Here is a 17351-nt window from a genome sequence, read left to right on the forward strand (position 1 = left end):
TTAATTATGACATCGCATAAAGAAAAATAATATATGAGAAGCGGTATTAAAAAAAATTCTTACATCGTGTATCCAGATGAGCTTGGACCAGGCAGGATTGGCTCTAATGTGGCACTCAAAGTACACGTCATCCCCTTCTTTAATGTCTTCTGGGCTTAAGGTCGATCCGAGGTTTAACGATACTATCGGTGGGTCTGCAAGCACAAAATATTATAATCTTTCTATATTGTATTGTATATCAGCCGACGACATCTTAAGGCTACATACACTTTGCTATATCGATCTCTCTCTCTCTCTCTCTGCCTCTATCTTTCGATTTTTTTATCATTTGTTAAGATACTAATAACGAGAATTGTATTAAAATTTTCTTAAAAAATAAAATATTAATAATATTATATATATGTATATATATATATATGTATATAATTAATATATTATTAATATATTATTTTTTAATAAAATGCTCTTTCCATTTATTCTATTCTCTAATAAAAATTATAATATTACAATTTTATTAGGGAATAATATTACTATATATTATTGAAAAAATTCATTTTCTAATAAGATTATAATATTATTATATTATAATTTAATTAGAGAATAAAATAAAAACACAGATAAATGAAAACGATAAATTTTATTTACTCAGACGTTTCGTAAGATATACGTGGTATCGTAAATAAAATCGGATAAAAGCCGTAAAATGGCCATAATCGGCATTTTCATTACCGGGCTCGAAGCGCAATATCTCGATTTTTGTCGATATGGTTACGTCCGTGGCATAATCTTCAGCCTCCATTAGCGCCGATATTTTTCCTGCCCGTGGGACTCTCAATAATATCTCGCACCCGTTTTCGCGGTAGCTCGTAGATGTTACCGTAGCTCAGCTAACGAGTGGTTCTCAACGATCGAGTTTTTTATTTGTTTCTCGTATCTGACGTTTACTGCGTACACATTAGTTTAATCATGCCTTCGATCATTCTCTCTCTCTCTCTCTCTCTCTCTCTCTCTCTCTCTCTTAGCTTTTTCCATTTATTTTGCCAACGTATTTTCTCACAGAACCTTATCGTCCATCGCAATAAATCCTCCGCTTTTCTAAGTTGACTCTTCTTTTTTTTCTGGGATCACATTACTCGTGCGAAATAGTATTAATTAGCTTGATCACGTCGGTTTATCTCCCGGTTTTATCTCGTCAACCCTTCCGTCAATCCTTCCCTTAGCTCTACTGTAGTGATCTACCGTCCGATAACCCAACGCGTTTCCTTTGTAAATTATGGCAAAGTTCATTAATATAAAAAAGCGTCGAAAGAAGAAATTATTCCCCTCCCCCCCAACCCCCAAAAAGACTCGATTTTCCCTTTTATTATCTCGCGGATCGATAGGCGACTGCGACGACGATGACGAGGGGACGTACATAAGTGGCGCAATTTCGGATCTCGTAGAACGATCAACGTAATCGAATACGTGACACGACATCATTTCCCGTATTCTGCAGTTTTTCTCGCTCCGCGAATCCCGCATCCGCGCTCTCCTTACGTACATTTTCCGGGGTTTCGCCGACTATATTTTTGCCGGACGTGCAGGTGCGAGCGGACAGATGAGAACGAACGATAAACCGTACCGGGATCGAGAAATTTATCGCTGCCAAAGTAACGCACGCGCCTCTGCAAAATTGAAAAAAATATCCGAGCGCGCGCACATCCGGCTCTCGCTTTTTCCCGTTATTTATACGTATTATACAATTAAAATGAACATACGATAAGATACACGGCTGCCTCGCGCAAACCGTAAGAGAGCCAGTCTTTATTCTATCAAAGCTCACTCCTCTCTGTGCGCATATGTCGACATTTGCGGATATAAATTTGCATTGTGATATTGGCGTACCACCCCCAATTTTTCTTTAAAAACATTCGATTCATCGTGCCTGCACTGATAACCCATTTTTTAAAGAGCGCGCGAAAAGTGATCGCAAGGCTGAGGAAATTAAATTTAAGATTAATAATTAGGATAGTTGAATTTGTGTTAAACTTAATAAAAATGCAAATTAATTTTTTCTTAATTTATCAAGAAAAGATGGATTAGATCGAATAAGCTGCACTAAATTCTTTATACTTTCTTTTCGCGATAAATCGACTATTATAATTCAACGTTTATAAAGATTAAGACGCTATTATTCGAGCGCAACATTAGAGATGCTGCGAGAAATTTCCCTGACGTAGATTAAAGACGGATGATGTTTGTGCGCGGAAACTTTCCAGATTACGAGTCGTCGACGAGCGGTGTGTTGAACGTTTAAACCGTTTTATCGCGAGCGCGAGCGAAGTGACGGTTTGTTTGCGATTCAAAAGGACCCGTTTGCGCGTATAAAGTCTGCCTTATACCCGCATGATGATGATAGCACGACAGTAAAAGCGTTCGTTATTATTGCTTCTTCCAAACTACACGCTAAAGACAAAAACGAGATTTTTATGACTTGTAAGAAATTTAAAATCGTCGTCTAGTAATAAGTTATCGTTGTAGATCGCGTTGTACCGAGACAAAGACTCCGGAAAATATAATTCGCATCGTTTTCTGGGGCCGTCAAATGTGAAATGATGTTTTTTCGTGTTAGCGATTCTCAAGATGATAAACAAGATACAATATTATCGGCTACTAGACATGTAAAAAGACTATTTTTTTCTATTAGAAAACAAATATTGGAGAAAACTTGTTTTTTTTTCATCGATAAAAAACAAATTGTTTTTTTATACTTTTTTTTTTTTTTTTTTTTTTTTTTTTTTTTTTTTTTAATTATTACATGCACATAGTATTAAATATAATACGATACTGAAACCCAATGTAAAACTTTATTATAAAATATGTATAAAAAAAATTTGTTACTACGGGAGTCAAAATTGACCCGACATTCATGCGCGCGACTGTCACGTCGTTCGCTATCTGAGGGTTAATATGCGTCGAGAAGCGTGTCATAACTCTCGATATAAGTCGAACGTAAAGTTTTACGACGCCGGATGAGCGTGGCTGTGCGTGATAAATTTCACAGACGTCCGGTGAAATCGGCGGCGGGCGATGTCTCGCTCGAAATACTCGCGCGCAAATATATCGCAGCATCATTTTCCTCCTACGTCGCGGTTACGCGCTCATTACGCGGAGAAAGCATCTTCGTTTCGCTCGTAATAATCGTATGCGTCGGAATGAACATTGCATTCAGCGATCCAAGATCTCGCGAATTGCGGCATCACCAGTAGAAGGTAAGAACGTCGAATCTCGTAATCAAAAGAGCTATCAAAATGGCTGAGAATATAAATGCGGTGAAGAAAATAAATGCGTAAACGCAGCTAGTAATATATCATAGATAAATTAATTAAAACCCATCAACGATTCTACAATATTTACTCTTGCCAATTGTCACTCTCTCCACGCGTTGTTCTTCTCAAGTACAATTTCCTTTTACGACAATCTCGAGATGGAGAGTTCTGACGAAGGTACCTGACAATCGGCGCCCGCGTTGGATTTCGATTCTAATTTATGGGAAATCTCGCGGAGATCCTTTTATTGACGTGTGTAAAAAGGGGGAAAAGCGCGCGCTCTGAGATACAAAGGGAAAAGGACGCGCAAAAGGAGATGTACGCGGATGAAAAGATGCTCGTAAAGTCAACCGATTCGGCGGGATTCCAATGAAGATGAGAAGATGGTGTTTATCGGGCGATTTCCTTTCTTTCTTTCTTTTTTACGACACGCGTGGGTGTGTGTGAGCGTGCGATTTACAGAAATTGATAAAGCCGAAAGAGAGAGAGAGAGAGAGAGAGAGCGAAAACGATAAACTCGCGATCGATAAAGACCGTAACGTAGCATTCGTCGTGTTGTCGTATTCGATTTACCGCGATCAGTTTCGCGATCTGTCGGTCGTGAGCGAGTTTACGGTCCGCGAGAAATTGAAACGTTAAGGAAAAATGTAACGTGTACTCACACACGACGTCGATCTTCCAGGACTTCTCGACGTAGAGTCCGGTCACGTTTGGATTCTCCGCCCGGCAGGTGATAGATTTCCCATGATCCTCCACACCCGGCTCGAACTCCACCGTGCTGACGGTTCGATTCTCCGATCTTTCCTCCTGCGGACCATACCAGGCGAAATTGTGAAATTATCTTTCTTATCTATTAGGTCGATTTGTTCGCTCCGTAAATCGCGCGGGAACCGTCGACACTTTGCGATGCGCATCTATAAATTATTCGTGCATGAATCGAGCTTATAAGCGAGCGAATTAATAAAATAGATAATGCGGACATCGCAGATATACAATATATTGCAATATTAACAACGAAATTAAATAGCTAAAGAAGTTCGGTCAATCTTGAGAGATCTTGTGTCTTAACCGCCGTTATATTCGCCCGCTGCATCTGTCCTATCATTGCCATTGTGTATCCGCCTGCGAAACTTTTCGTTTGCCACGCCAGTCAATGCAAACAGCAAATTCGAACAGTTGAGGTCGGAACATTTATGCGAGAGACGCCCCGGACTCGAGATAGACGACGCTGAATTAGCACGCGCGTTAGAACGGGGTATGCGCGTTTTCGCTCAGGCGGAAGTCCTAGTTGCCAACTGCTATATTCTATCAAGGAACTAGGAACGCGCCGCCTGAATCGATCTCTTGAAAACGCGTTTCGCAATTTCTCGCGACGGAAAGTTATGCGCATCGCGCGACTCGACGTGATGCGGAAGTAAGTGCGAGAGATAAGGCGGTTCTATCAGCTTCGCGAATGATTAATACTTCTGTATAAAGTTGGCTCTTTGAGAAAAAAAAAATTATTCTAGATGTTTTCATTTTTATTCGCTACATTTTGTGAAGCATAAGTCTGGAAAAAAAAAAAAAAATTTCAGCGGTATATCGGAAACGATAAATTAACTATTGAATTACAATTTATATTTTAATTATTGAAATAAAGAAGAAAAATCTCAAAAAAATAGCATAGTTGGTTTTATTCGCGTAATTACGTTAATTTCGTTTAATTCATAATTTACCGTCGTTACGGCCTGATAAGTGACTTCATTTTAATATTTAATTTTGCATTTAGCATCTGAATACAAAGCATCCAATTCGCTGCCGCGCGCACTCCCGTTCAATCATTTGCGTCTCTAGAATCTCTGTTATTTGCGTTGTTAACCCACTCTAGTTTGCGTTGAGTTTCACAAAATCTAACCTGCCTCTCAGCTATTAGTCGCTTCGTGTTTTAATCATTATGCTAATCATATAACTACTACGTATAGGCTAATTTTCGTAACTCTATGAATATGTAATGTTATCGACAACGTTGATAAATACTAATCATCGCATTATCCTCCTTTCCTTGCGTCTGGTTGTTTCGTATCATAATTCTTTACAATGTCACGTTCTGCTTCGTGATATTAACAGTTATTATAATATAATCACGAGAATATATTATGTCTCATATGATCTTTACAATCTACATTATTGTTATTTCAATAAGGATCTCAACTTTCGAGAGAAATATACTATGTATCTTAAATAAAAACTATTTAATTACATTACAAAAAATTATATTTATATAATTATGAATAACAATATAAATAAATATATATATATATAAAATATATAAATATACACATGTATATTGTGCATAAATTTGAGATTAAAAATTAAGATATCGTTAAAAATTTATAAGTTTCCGTATTCCGTTTGCAGCGACCCTCAACCGGTAAACATGCATTCGGTCGAACAAAATAATACAAACGATCTACACCCAGAAATAAGAATTTATCGCGCGAGCTTTCCAAGTTTTATACAGCCAGAAAGATCAGACCGCGTTTCACGCGATTGCATATCAAGTGTAAATATAATAAACAATGGAAGACGTTGTACAAGGAGTACAAAAGTCAGGCAGAAAAACTCCAGCGAGATAATATTGAATTGATGAAAAACGAGAAACTTGTAGTCCAATTAGAAATCGAGAAGATATTGAGAAAATATTTTTAAGCGAACGTATTGTATCGTTGCGTAAAACATTTTTTTTTTTTTTTTTTTTTTTTACAAACATAAATAATCACATTTTATGTATTGCAGAGAAACGTGCGATCACGCTCCACAAGCAAATAATAATGAAGGTACTAGAAAACAAAGAGAGAAGGTTGCTCTCTAGAGGGAAATAAAATGGCAACAGCGGGAAGAGCTGTTATAATACAGCAGACAATAATATAAAGAAAAAGACGAAAAGAGGGCTGATAACACAGCCGTTAACGAGCGTCGCGAACAAGACTACAATTCTAAATATGTTCACTGCATCGTGTAATATTTACACACATAAAAACAAAAACAAAAAATTTCACAATTTATAATCTCGATTATTATATTCACAAATCTATATTTGTATGTTCAAGGAATAGACAAGCCCCATACCGGCGATAGAAAAAATTACTATTTTATGTTTGGAGAATTACGACGAATATGGATAATCGATGGCTATCACGAGACACAATCGATTCACGAGACACAATTGGAAATTTCTAAATTCATCTATTTATCCCATCTACATATGTATAAAGTTTCATCGGAATCAGAATTTTCAGCTTCGCGAGGTTCTCTTGCTAGTCTTTGATTCTCTAGCGTGAAAACGGCTCTTTTGCTGATACAGGTTTATTGTTAAAAATCATTATTTTCTAAATTATATTGATCTATCTCCTCTATATAAAGTACATGTTAAATTATATATAAAATTTAAAATAAAATCTTATGTATAATTTAACATATCGTGTACTTTAAAAACTAGATCTCAAAGACACACGCGCAACACAAATACAAAAATTAAATAATTTTTGCACACTGGATTGTGTATACCGTATTATACTGTATTTAGATGCATAATCTAATAATAATGTATCAATGATGGATTTAAAGATAAAAAGTATTAAGAATATATATTATTTTCTCTTTTGAAAATATATTATAAAATTGATTAATTAAAGAATCCATTACAATATACGTTAGTATTATAAGGATTAAAAGAATGATATTGTAATGCGCGCTCTTCTTTGTCTCGTCTTTAGAAGGGGGGAGGAGATGAATAAATATAATTTAAAAAATAATAATTTTGCGAGCAAAGAGAGAGAGAGAGAGAGAGAGAGAGAGAGAGAGAGAGAGAGAGAAAGAAAGGATCGAGTTTCAAACGCTCTCGCACGGTATAATTACGTGGCGCAACGTGGCGAGCGAAAACGGAATGACAAAAAAACAATGAGAGAAAAATCTGATCCGGCGCGCCGCAACCCATGGTTAATTTCAGTTATATTAGGTCCCGCGGGGACAGAGAGCGTAAGCAACCGCGGTAACATCTGTCGGAAACTCGTTCCCTCGAAAAAGCTCCCTCCGACGCGGCAAAAATCTTTTCTAAGCAGCGCGGATTCTGAGCGCGAGGTTTCGCTTACATTTCATACGGAAACGAAGAAACGTGAGAGCTATTCGCTGCTTGTATTGTAAATTATGCCGCTCGTATCACTCATGTGAAAAGTGTTCAGAGAGAAAACTGAAGAGACACGGAGGTACATTTTAAAATAATAGACAAAAATAAACGACGCGATGTCCAAGATGAGTTTTCACGTTACGAGCCAAAACGAATCAAAAGTGGAATCATTAAATAATAACTGCGGGAAAAAAAAAGATAAAAATCTACACCGCGGTGTAGAATAAACGGGTGCGTACATGGGGTTGCGCAAGAATTTTTGCCGCTTGGCAATCAATCATTCTCGTGACGTGGTTTCTGACGAAGATGTAATTATTACATAAGATAAGAAACTCTCTTTTCTTATTACGGTGAAGAAATTTTTATCTCATTATATCGCAACAAAAGATAAAATATATAAAATTAATTGTTGCACGGCAAGAGTAACAGAGAGAGGGAGAGAGAGTACATTAGTTTCCAGGTACGTAAGTAGACGGCATAGACACAACCAGTAACGGAGTTTTCGCCCGTTTGGGGAATACGCGCGTTCGCGATACGGGACGGAGACGCCAAAACGTCGTTGAGCATTGCGGCGGGAGGTTGTTAATGAAGTACGTGAAATTAATTAGGGCCGCGTGTCACAACGCCCGGAGACAATACCAACTCCGGAGTACGCTCTCTCTCCCTCCCTCTCTCTGAGACCAAACGCGCGGAAGTTGCAGCGCCGGATTTCGGATTATCGATAATGCGGGGTCCCACGGGACATCCTCGCCCCCCCCTTTCCCTCCTCTCCCGTACGTATTCAACTATCGCGCGATTCGAGCGGCATCCCGACATATAAAGTTTCGTAACGTCCGACGTGATCGAGGTATCTCCATTTGAGTCCGAGTCGATGATGAACTTTCTCGCGCCCGGAAATTGCGTCGAGGAAGATCGTACGATTACTATGTTCGCGTCTCCGCGATAAGATATTCGCAGAAACGGCAATTCCCGTTACAATCGTGTCCCATTATAATTAAAGATGAAAAATATATGAATATATCCGTCTTGCTCGATTTAACGCTATCGCTCGCTTTAAATATAGCTAAATTTGTTCCGTATATTTCAAGGAGGCCACACATATGCCATCAATCACGCGCAACTCTGCGTAATATTTTACTTTTTAATAATATCTAGATCACCTCGAATAAAATGTTGGATATTCTTATTGATATAAGCGGGACGAGATATAAGTCGAGATGAATGGTATGACCTATATTCTACGACGTTTCATATTTTAAAGAAAATGTCGATAGAACCGACATCGCGCATATAGTATCGTGATACGGACTTATGGACCTTCAAATTTAACAGGACGGTCAAAGCAAGATATCATCTAATATTATAATCTAATCTCCGCTATTAATATTATCATCTAATATAATATTAATAGCGGACCAGAGAGAGAGAGAGAGAGAGAGAGAGAGAGAGAGAGAGAGAGAGAGAGAGAGAGAGAGAGAGAGAAAGAGTTTCATTTCCTATACAATTATATATCAGCATTATATAATTAATAACCATTGATCGATATACGATCTTCCTGGCTCGCAATACAGCAGTTTATGGGAGCAATTTAATTTTTATAATTACACATGACATATATCTTTTCCGTCGATTTGACGTTTTATTCATTACGTCGTTATTAATAAATGACGATTCCCCGCGGAGAGCGGGTTTCTCGTCTCCTCGGCCTCGTTCAGATGTAGTTTAACAGATACCCTAGAAAGCAAACAGTAATGCGTTCTTGACGATACCTACGTACATTATCGGATAATGTTGTCGAATATTCCCGGCGGCAGATTTTCCCGCCGATTCGCGTCCGTTCTTGTAACGGCCACGTCTAGCGGAAAGAGCTTTTAGTATCATAATATTTTGACGAGTATTACGTAACTCGATATTAAACAGCGAGAATTTCCCCGACACTCCTCTCTAAATATTATAAACATTCCCTTCCCGAAAAGGAAATGAAGAGTATCGGAATGCAAACAAACATCCAGCATCTCTTCGAAAAAGAAAAATCAATCGTATATTTAGATATAAAAACTGTGTCGAGAACGAAATGTTGGCATGCGAAATGATGTAAATACGATTCGAATTTTTTAATATTTATAACAGATACATATATGCCATGCCGTGCGCGAGATACACGGAGAGAATTTTACAATACCAATTACACGAAAAGTACATTCCTCTTTGCGACATTTATTGTACAATTGAAATATAATAAAATTAAGATATTTATTATTATAAATTACGCATCTGTTCGTGCACCAAAAAAAAAATGTGAATAATATTTATAATTTGAGTAATATATAATATTAATTTGAATAAATGTGATAAATTTGAATAAAAATATTATGATTTCTTTTATATATTACTATATGTTTGATGATTATTGAAATTATATTATAATTTTTATTATAATTATTTCGTTCGTGTAAATCAACTCTGATCGCGTTACCATTCGAAACGTTCGATATTCGCAACTTGCTTTCGTTTGTTTATCATTAAACACGGTGAGCGGACATCACCCTTCGATAGTCACGGCGCGCGGCTATCCCCCTCGTAGAAGAGAGACGTAAATGTAAAGCGAATGTTCGAACCTGGAATTGCGAACGGAAACCATGAATCGGTACAGCTTAATTGGCAATTAGCATGCCGCCAATGAAAATATCTGGAGTCGACAGGTGTGGCTGCTTAATTCAATCGGCACGTCTCGAAAGTTCCGATCTCCGCTACCCGCCGACCCTATCGCCGCTTTCAACCTCCCTTTCGATTCGCTTTCAACCCGCTATCACAATCGGATGTGACTCAAGCTCAGGCGAATCCAATCCGTTCGGAGAGAGTACCGATTCTTTATTTGTACCTGGTCTCTCTATCTCTCTCTCTCTCTCTCTCTCTCGCTTTCTATATCCTTCTTCTTTGTCCTGGTCCGCCCGAGGTCTTATGACTGTGCTTCCCCCTCGCGAGAATCTCTCCCAGGGGAAAGATTCTCTACCGAGGGGTGTAGTTATCGGTTCCCCGGGGCGTTTCGACCTTTTTATCCCAGACGTTCCTCCCCGCGCTCGTTTCGAACGTCTCATTCTGAACAAGCTCGAAACCGGCACGTAACTCACGGGAGTGTCATTGGAAAATTGACTTGACTTTCGCTATTATATTGGGATATATCCTGTATTGCTGAGAAAATGACTCGCGGCATCGGATTCTATTTCTCAAGCATCAATTGGTCTCGTTAGTCAACTCGATTCGAACGCAAGGATTTTAATTGGCGCGAATAAGTGGCAATTTTTTCGAGGAGAGAACGCCGTATAAACGAGAGCGATGCCTCAGAGCTGTTAGAATTCTTATTCTCGCCGAGAGAATTCTTATTCTCGGTTCTTATAAACGATAGACTTCTTCTTGACTTATAATAGCCTTTTTGCTAAAAAAACTAACAAGCTACACACACATGTATATGCCTATTTAAACAACACACACACGTGTATAGCACTGAGTTATTATTGCGAATGACCAAGAACAATTTGACGAATTTTCGTCAACATTCCTCCGAGATATTGAGCGCAAAAATAATATGCGTTCGATTAATTGAAATCTCGTACAATTTCCGATTCGACAGACTTTTCAGCGCGGGAAAAACTCGCAACGAACTCGTTTATACAAATTTACGAATTCACGGGAAAAAATACAGCTAAAGGACACAAAGTTCCTAAGCTTTATAAATAAAAGTTGGAAACAACTCAACGAAATTGAGTCTGACAAGGCGCTATTGTGTTATCCCGGCTGCCGGTCTCTTTTTTTTTTAAACTCCTAGTCGACGATTAATTAACGACGATGACCCGACTCGAGGATAATAAGCTCAATCATTAATTACGTGCCTCCGCGCGCCGCGGGAATTACGTACAAATCGAATCGCGTTACAACAAGCGATGCTATTAGCAAATAATGATTAATCGAAGCACGTGTAACCGAGAGATAAAGTTCGCACCCCTGCGGATTACCCAAAGCGCGCGGAGTCCTTGGCTGCGTATCCTCGGTGCTTTATGAAAGTGCCGGGCACAAAAATGAAAGCGACAGGTCGCGAGAGAAGGAGGCGGATGAGAGAGGAGGTGGGGCTTTTGTACAGGCCGTGAGATAAAAGATACGGGACTCGCCACGCGGTAAGCTACGAGAGGGATAAGAAGCGGCTACTTCTAGCTCGACGATCCGCACTGCGTTACTTTTCTTTATTTTTCCTCTTCCTTACCGTCGTGTGCTTCAGCTGTCTTCTCCGGCCCTTGTACCAGGTTATCACCGCGGGTGGCCTTGAACCACTAGTCTCACACTCCATGTCGTATCGCTTCCCCGCTAGAAGGGACTCGTTGCCGATTCCTTTCCTGCCCGGCCTTCTTATGATCACAGCTAGAGGTTTCACTGGAAAAAAAAAGGATAACTCTCGAGAATACTGTCTATACATTATGCGTAAACATAGAGCCTGATGCTGAGCCATAGAATTTTACCAGAGTATTCGGCTGAATTTCTTAGAAAAAGTCAAACATCTCTTAACAATACTCTCAGTATTATAATTTTCAAATAACTAAAACTAGCAATGTTCAATCAATTAATTTAACATTTCCGCATATAAAATTTTCATTCTCTTCAACATAATCTGCCAGAAATTTTCATCTTTTATAATAAAAACATTCAATTGCTTGTCTCTCTTCAAAATTATATAAACGTTTCAAAAATTCCCACTCAAATGAATTTAAAAATGAAGTTAATAAAGTTGGCATTTCTCAAAAATGTCTACTAATATAAACATAAAAATACACTTGATATTTTGTATTTCGGATCAACATTTTACTACAATTTGCCTCAAGGAATTAAAAATGACGGATCAAGAAGAAAAAAAAAAAGAATAAAAACCCTGGCCATGTCGAATCGACCAAAAAATGGATCTCACGTTATAAAATGATAGATTGCAGCCGCCCTTCGCTTTTGGGCGAAGCATATCAGCATTTCGTTTCGTCGTATCGATACGACCGTCGCGTCTCGCGCAAAACGTGAAAGTAATTGCGTAAGTTAAACAAATATATTTGACGTCGCACGCGGACGAACGTGCGGTGCATCTAACGTGCATTTATTCGCAAATATTTTTGCACAAAATATGACTATTTAGTCGTATAATTATTTTATACATCGCATTGCCCTCTTTCCCACCCCGTGGCCACGAAGCGCATTGTTACTTTTCACAATCATTGTTTCTATTATTAAATAATTTCGCACTTTATTGAGCTTCGCGTACGCGTGTACGTGTGTGCTTGTGCGATAAAAACTGCAATGTCCTAAATTTTATTCTCGCCAAGTGACGATCGCTCTGTCGGCCAATAAATTCAGATTTCCAATTCGCCGGTGTCGACTAGATACGATTCGTTCGTCTGTGAAATATGAAAAACCGTGAACAGAAGCTTCCATACGGTTGTTTGCGATGTACTTTGCTCCGATAATAATAGTCACTCATCTCTATTATTTATTATCTTTTATCACCCTTTTTTCCAGCGAATACTAATGAGGAAAAATATTTAACGTTCCATTTGCTTTATTAAATGATTTATTCTAATGGAGAATACTTCTTTCTCTCTCTCCTTTTCTTTTATGTCCCATTTTTCGGCTTAATAAATATCTGACATACACAATTTTTGGAGGGCTTCTACCAAAGAAATAGATTATCGGTTATTTAATTTTTTGAAAATGTCGTATTGTGGTTTGTTGGACATATATTGAAAAATATATATTTATGTAATTATATATTTATAAAATTTGAAATTGAAATAACAATCTATGCGAGGCACTGTCAGATAAAATATAGAATACAAATATGTATGCTATTATCGTAGCAATGGAGCTTGATCCTGATAACGTTCGCCAACTTTCATCATTCTTCAAAGTTTAATGAGCGCAAAAGCTAATGAGCGCTGATGGGCCCGTCGATACGGCGATCTCCCGATTGATGCGCACTGATGAAAGCACAGAAGAGCATCCTGTTTGTACGAAAAAACCCTGGTTTTTATTTCGCGACTTAATAAAATAAAACGACACGACGGGACATAAATACGCGCGGGCACTTTGCCGAAGTAATAAAAAATAAAAGATCGTTTAATCATTAAATCAGGCTACATCTCGATACGCTTCTCTTTCCCTCTCATCACGGTTTTCTCTCTGATCGCTTCAATCTGTATTTTTTTTTTTTTTTTTTTTTTTTATTTCTCGCCATGATGGGACTCTCTATCTTTCTCTGTCTTCTCGCTCGTCGATAACTGGCCTTCAATTTCGTTAGTGGGCTCGGCGAAAATCCCTGATTTTTGGAGGGCTTGATTATTGCACGCGATATCGATCACGAATGTTTTCCGGGCAAAAACGAAATTCCCATTTCCATAATACACGCGTAAAAAAAGCGAACGAGACTAATGGAATCCTTACGAGAACGTCGGTGATGGATAACGGCGTAATCGAATCAAGGGCCGGTAATCGAATAATCGAAGGGTCGCGGGTGGAAACGGCGGCGAACACGAAAATCCCTATCAGTGTCTCGAATCTGTCGCGTTGGATAGTCCCACGAGATAAAATCTCGCGCGGTTGCCAATTTTTCGATGTAGTACGAAAATTAGGATCTTATTCGTATTCTACACCTCGTCCTTCTCCTATCCCCGCGCTAGGGAGTTAACGAAGAATTCTAATTTCGCCAAGCCTAGAGAATAGTCTGCTTTTCATGCTTCTTCGGGCTCTTTCCCAGTAGAGGAAATGGGAGGGACGATGAAGGAGAGCCGGCATCCTCTCCCCCCCCACTCTTCGAGCAAGTGGGCTCAATATATTTCTCGTCTTATCTCGCCTTATCTTCCCGTAAAGGCGACTCACCCAGCGACGAGGGAGCAAAGGATGTTGGCCCACTTTTGGTGTCTCGTAGATTTTATCGTTAATGCGAGACAAGATAGGCTTAGGGGCGAGGCCTCTCTGATTTGTTAGCCACGTGATAAGAATTTATATTTCCCCTTTACTTTCATTAGTCTATTGCGCTTTTAATAAAATACATTCGGTTTTTTTCTACAAGAGAGAGAAAAGCGAAAATTCGTAACATAAGAATTTTTTTCCGTTAGATATCACCTTTTCTTCCAGAGAAATCTTTTCCCCAATTGAGAATCGACGAAAGAAGAGAATTTAATTTTAATTTAATTTACTTACAATTAAGATCCAAAATAATCGAGGTTTCCTTCGCGTCTACTAAATCCGTGTTGCGCGCTTCGCAGGTAAAGTTTGAGCCGAGATCAGACCGGCTGATGGGCTGTAGCGTTAATCTGTTGAGAGAAATTAAGCAGACATGTGAAAAATTAATCGCATGTCAGATAGAGTTAAAAAAAAAAAAAAAAAAAAAAAAAAGACGAGAAAATATTCCGCGCATAAAAAATATGCACGCCCTGATATCTTTGTCGAAGTAATTGTATGTACCTGTTCTCGATTACATCGCCAGCATTATTTTCGTACTCCTCGTCTCTCATCCGGCCATTTACGAGCCATCTGACCATGGGCTGCGGCTTACCTGCAACAAACGAATAAGACGACGGAACTTATTTTAAGTTTATTAAGGTTATTTATTTTACTTTAAGTTTCATAACGCGTTATCTGCGCGAGGCTGATGGTTTTAATCTAGCTCGTCTCTCGCAATTGATTTTCCGTAAAAGTTCTCCACGCGTATTTTTCGTACCTATCATTTAGAGCCGAAAAAACGAAGGATGATGGGCGCGAGAGAAGCTCGTATACATGATGCAACGAGCTTTGCCGGGGATACTAAGCGGTAGACGAGTTTCTCTCCGAGAACTTTTAAATTAGCCGATATCCCCCGAGTTCTCCGTGCGGTATGCCAAACAAAAACTAGAAGAGAGACTTCGGGGGTCTTTCCGAGGCCGCTGTTTGCTCGATAACCGGAAATTATAGCTTGCCAGCCGTGCCGATAAAGAAGCGGGAGAGGGAAAGGCAATAAATACAATGGAATATACATGGCTCGGGAAAGCGCGATCAAAGTGATTGAAAAATTAAAAACGAGATTACACGGCGGGCCTCCGCAGAGTCTTCCGGGTTCTTTCGATATCGAAATAAAGTGTGCGCGAAAGTAAATGCGGTATATTACATCGCTCGCTCGTACGCAAAATAGTTTTTGCCCTTCGTCATCGCTTTAAAGTGTTTAGACAATGTGCCTTATTTCCTATCAAGAGAGAAAGAGAGAGAGAGAGAGAGACTATTAACGGCGCATTTTAGCTGCGGTTTCAGTTCGCGAAGCTGTTGGTAATCGATATGAGAAAAACGATTGACACAATTACAATACGGCAAAATGCTTTCTTTATATCATCAATTCTTTTTAAATCTTTTTTTAATAATATATGTACATGTGTATGTTGTAATATATGTATAGTTTTCTTCTAATAATATATTAAGATTTCAATAGCCGCTTTTTTGTGCTCGTGCATGTAACCGTCCTAGAGTTTTTTAAATAATTTGTTAAAGGGAAGAGAGAGAGAGAGTAACTTTATTTGATGCAGAATTGTATTGATATTTTATTGCGATATATATTAGTTTGCTGATTATTGCGCCAATATTTGTGCTACCTGGCCGGAGTTGTGGAACACAGATTGACGATGTGATCAAAAGAGAACCGTGTAACGACAGTAATCGCAGCTTCCACCGGATACAGACGGAAATAATTCCTGTTACGAGAAATAGTGTCGGTCTCTGCGCAATTTCCCTTCATTTCATACTTATTGAGGATGTGTATTCAGCTCTCTCTCTCTCTCTCTCTCTCTCTCTCTCTCTCTCTCTCTCTCTCTCTCTCTCTCTCTCTCTCTCTCTCTCTCTCTCTCTCTCTCTCGCTCTCTCTCTCTATCTGAAATAAATTTTTATAGATAATGTTATGCGAATCCTGATTCAAATTTTCCGACCGTGCTTTATATATCTGAAAGCGATTCATAGATTCGCGCGTCATGAACAATTATTTACGAATTAATTACCCTACCGAGAGAAATCATACATAAAATATGCAGTAATTTCTTTGTGCAAAAAAATAAACAATTTTTGAGATAATACATTTCGCAAATTTTTGTTTAAAAAAAAATTGTTTGAATCCATTCGCAATAAATTTCGTTTAATATAGCACAATTATGTTCATTCAAAAATAAAAAAATGTGAGAGAAAAATACTGAAAATTTTCGAGATTATTGAATTGTTGAAATAGCCCTTCTTTTTTATTAATATAAATTTCGATTATTTCGCTAGCTGTAACAGTAAAAAATTGTGGCAGGTATATCATCTATCCTTTGTAGCTTTAACGCGAGTCACGGAAATTCATCTGGAAGCAAAATCGATAAAATTGACGGTCGCGAAAAATTCAAATTTTCAAAATTGTGAAAAATGAGTTTTACTTTGCTTATGAAAACTGTTTTGTTTGCGAGCATATGTGTTTTCCACAAATTCTTCTCACACCACTGGGGGACGCGCGCAGTATACGTCCCAAAAAATATTTGAAAAATGCTATTAGAATTATAAAAATTCCATCGGAAACGAAAAAAAAGAACAATAAACAAAGATTTATTTTATTGCAGATTGTATAAATATTTTCCATTCGCAAAAGTCAATCTCAATTTAATTTAACGTAACATAATGAATCCGGAATTTATTTTACATTTTATATAGATGTTATGCGGTTATCAATATTTATATTTCCTTATCGATATGATGTTGTGCAGAATATGAAATCGTTTCTGGAGGAAAAATTTGTTTTTTTTTGTTTTTTTCAACCTATGGTACATACGCGTGGCGCGTGGCGTAGTCGAGCGAAAATC

At 38.3% G+C, this 17351-nt stretch overlaps 2 protein-coding genes across 11 annotated transcripts in view; one reads left to right on the forward strand and one right to left on the reverse strand.

Annotated features, from left to right (window-relative positions):
* The window catches only part of LOC138941272 (glucose dehydrogenase [FAD, quinone]), a 266478-nt gene that overhangs the window by 53064 nt on the left and 196063 nt on the right, over positions 1-17351 (forward strand). The gene's annotated exons all lie outside the window — the stretch shown is intronic.
* LOC138941271 (kin of IRRE-like protein 1) overlaps positions 1-17351 on the reverse strand; it is a 347460-nt gene that overhangs the window by 33182 nt on the left and 296927 nt on the right. For all 10 annotated transcript variants that reach the window (XM_070310778.1, XM_070310779.1, XM_070310781.1 and 7 more), the window contains 5 exons: positions 14968-15058; positions 14704-14816; positions 11732-11898; positions 3971-4115; positions 64-194 (listed from right to left, as the gene is read on the reverse strand). In XM_070310778.1, the coding sequence (XP_070166879.1) occupies positions 64-194; positions 3971-4115; positions 11732-11898; positions 14704-14816; positions 14968-15058 (647 nt within the window). The remainder of the gene's footprint in view (positions 1-63; positions 195-3970; positions 4116-11731; positions 11899-14703; positions 14817-14967; positions 15059-17351) is intronic.

Source organism: Polyergus mexicanus, unplaced genomic scaffold, assembly GCF_030449975.1.
Source record: "Polyergus mexicanus isolate NDT 795.1 unplaced genomic scaffold, iyPolMexi1.0 SCAF_18, whole genome shotgun sequence".
In the NCBI taxonomy this organism is placed as follows: Eukaryota; Metazoa; Arthropoda; class Insecta; order Hymenoptera; family Formicidae; genus Polyergus; species Polyergus mexicanus.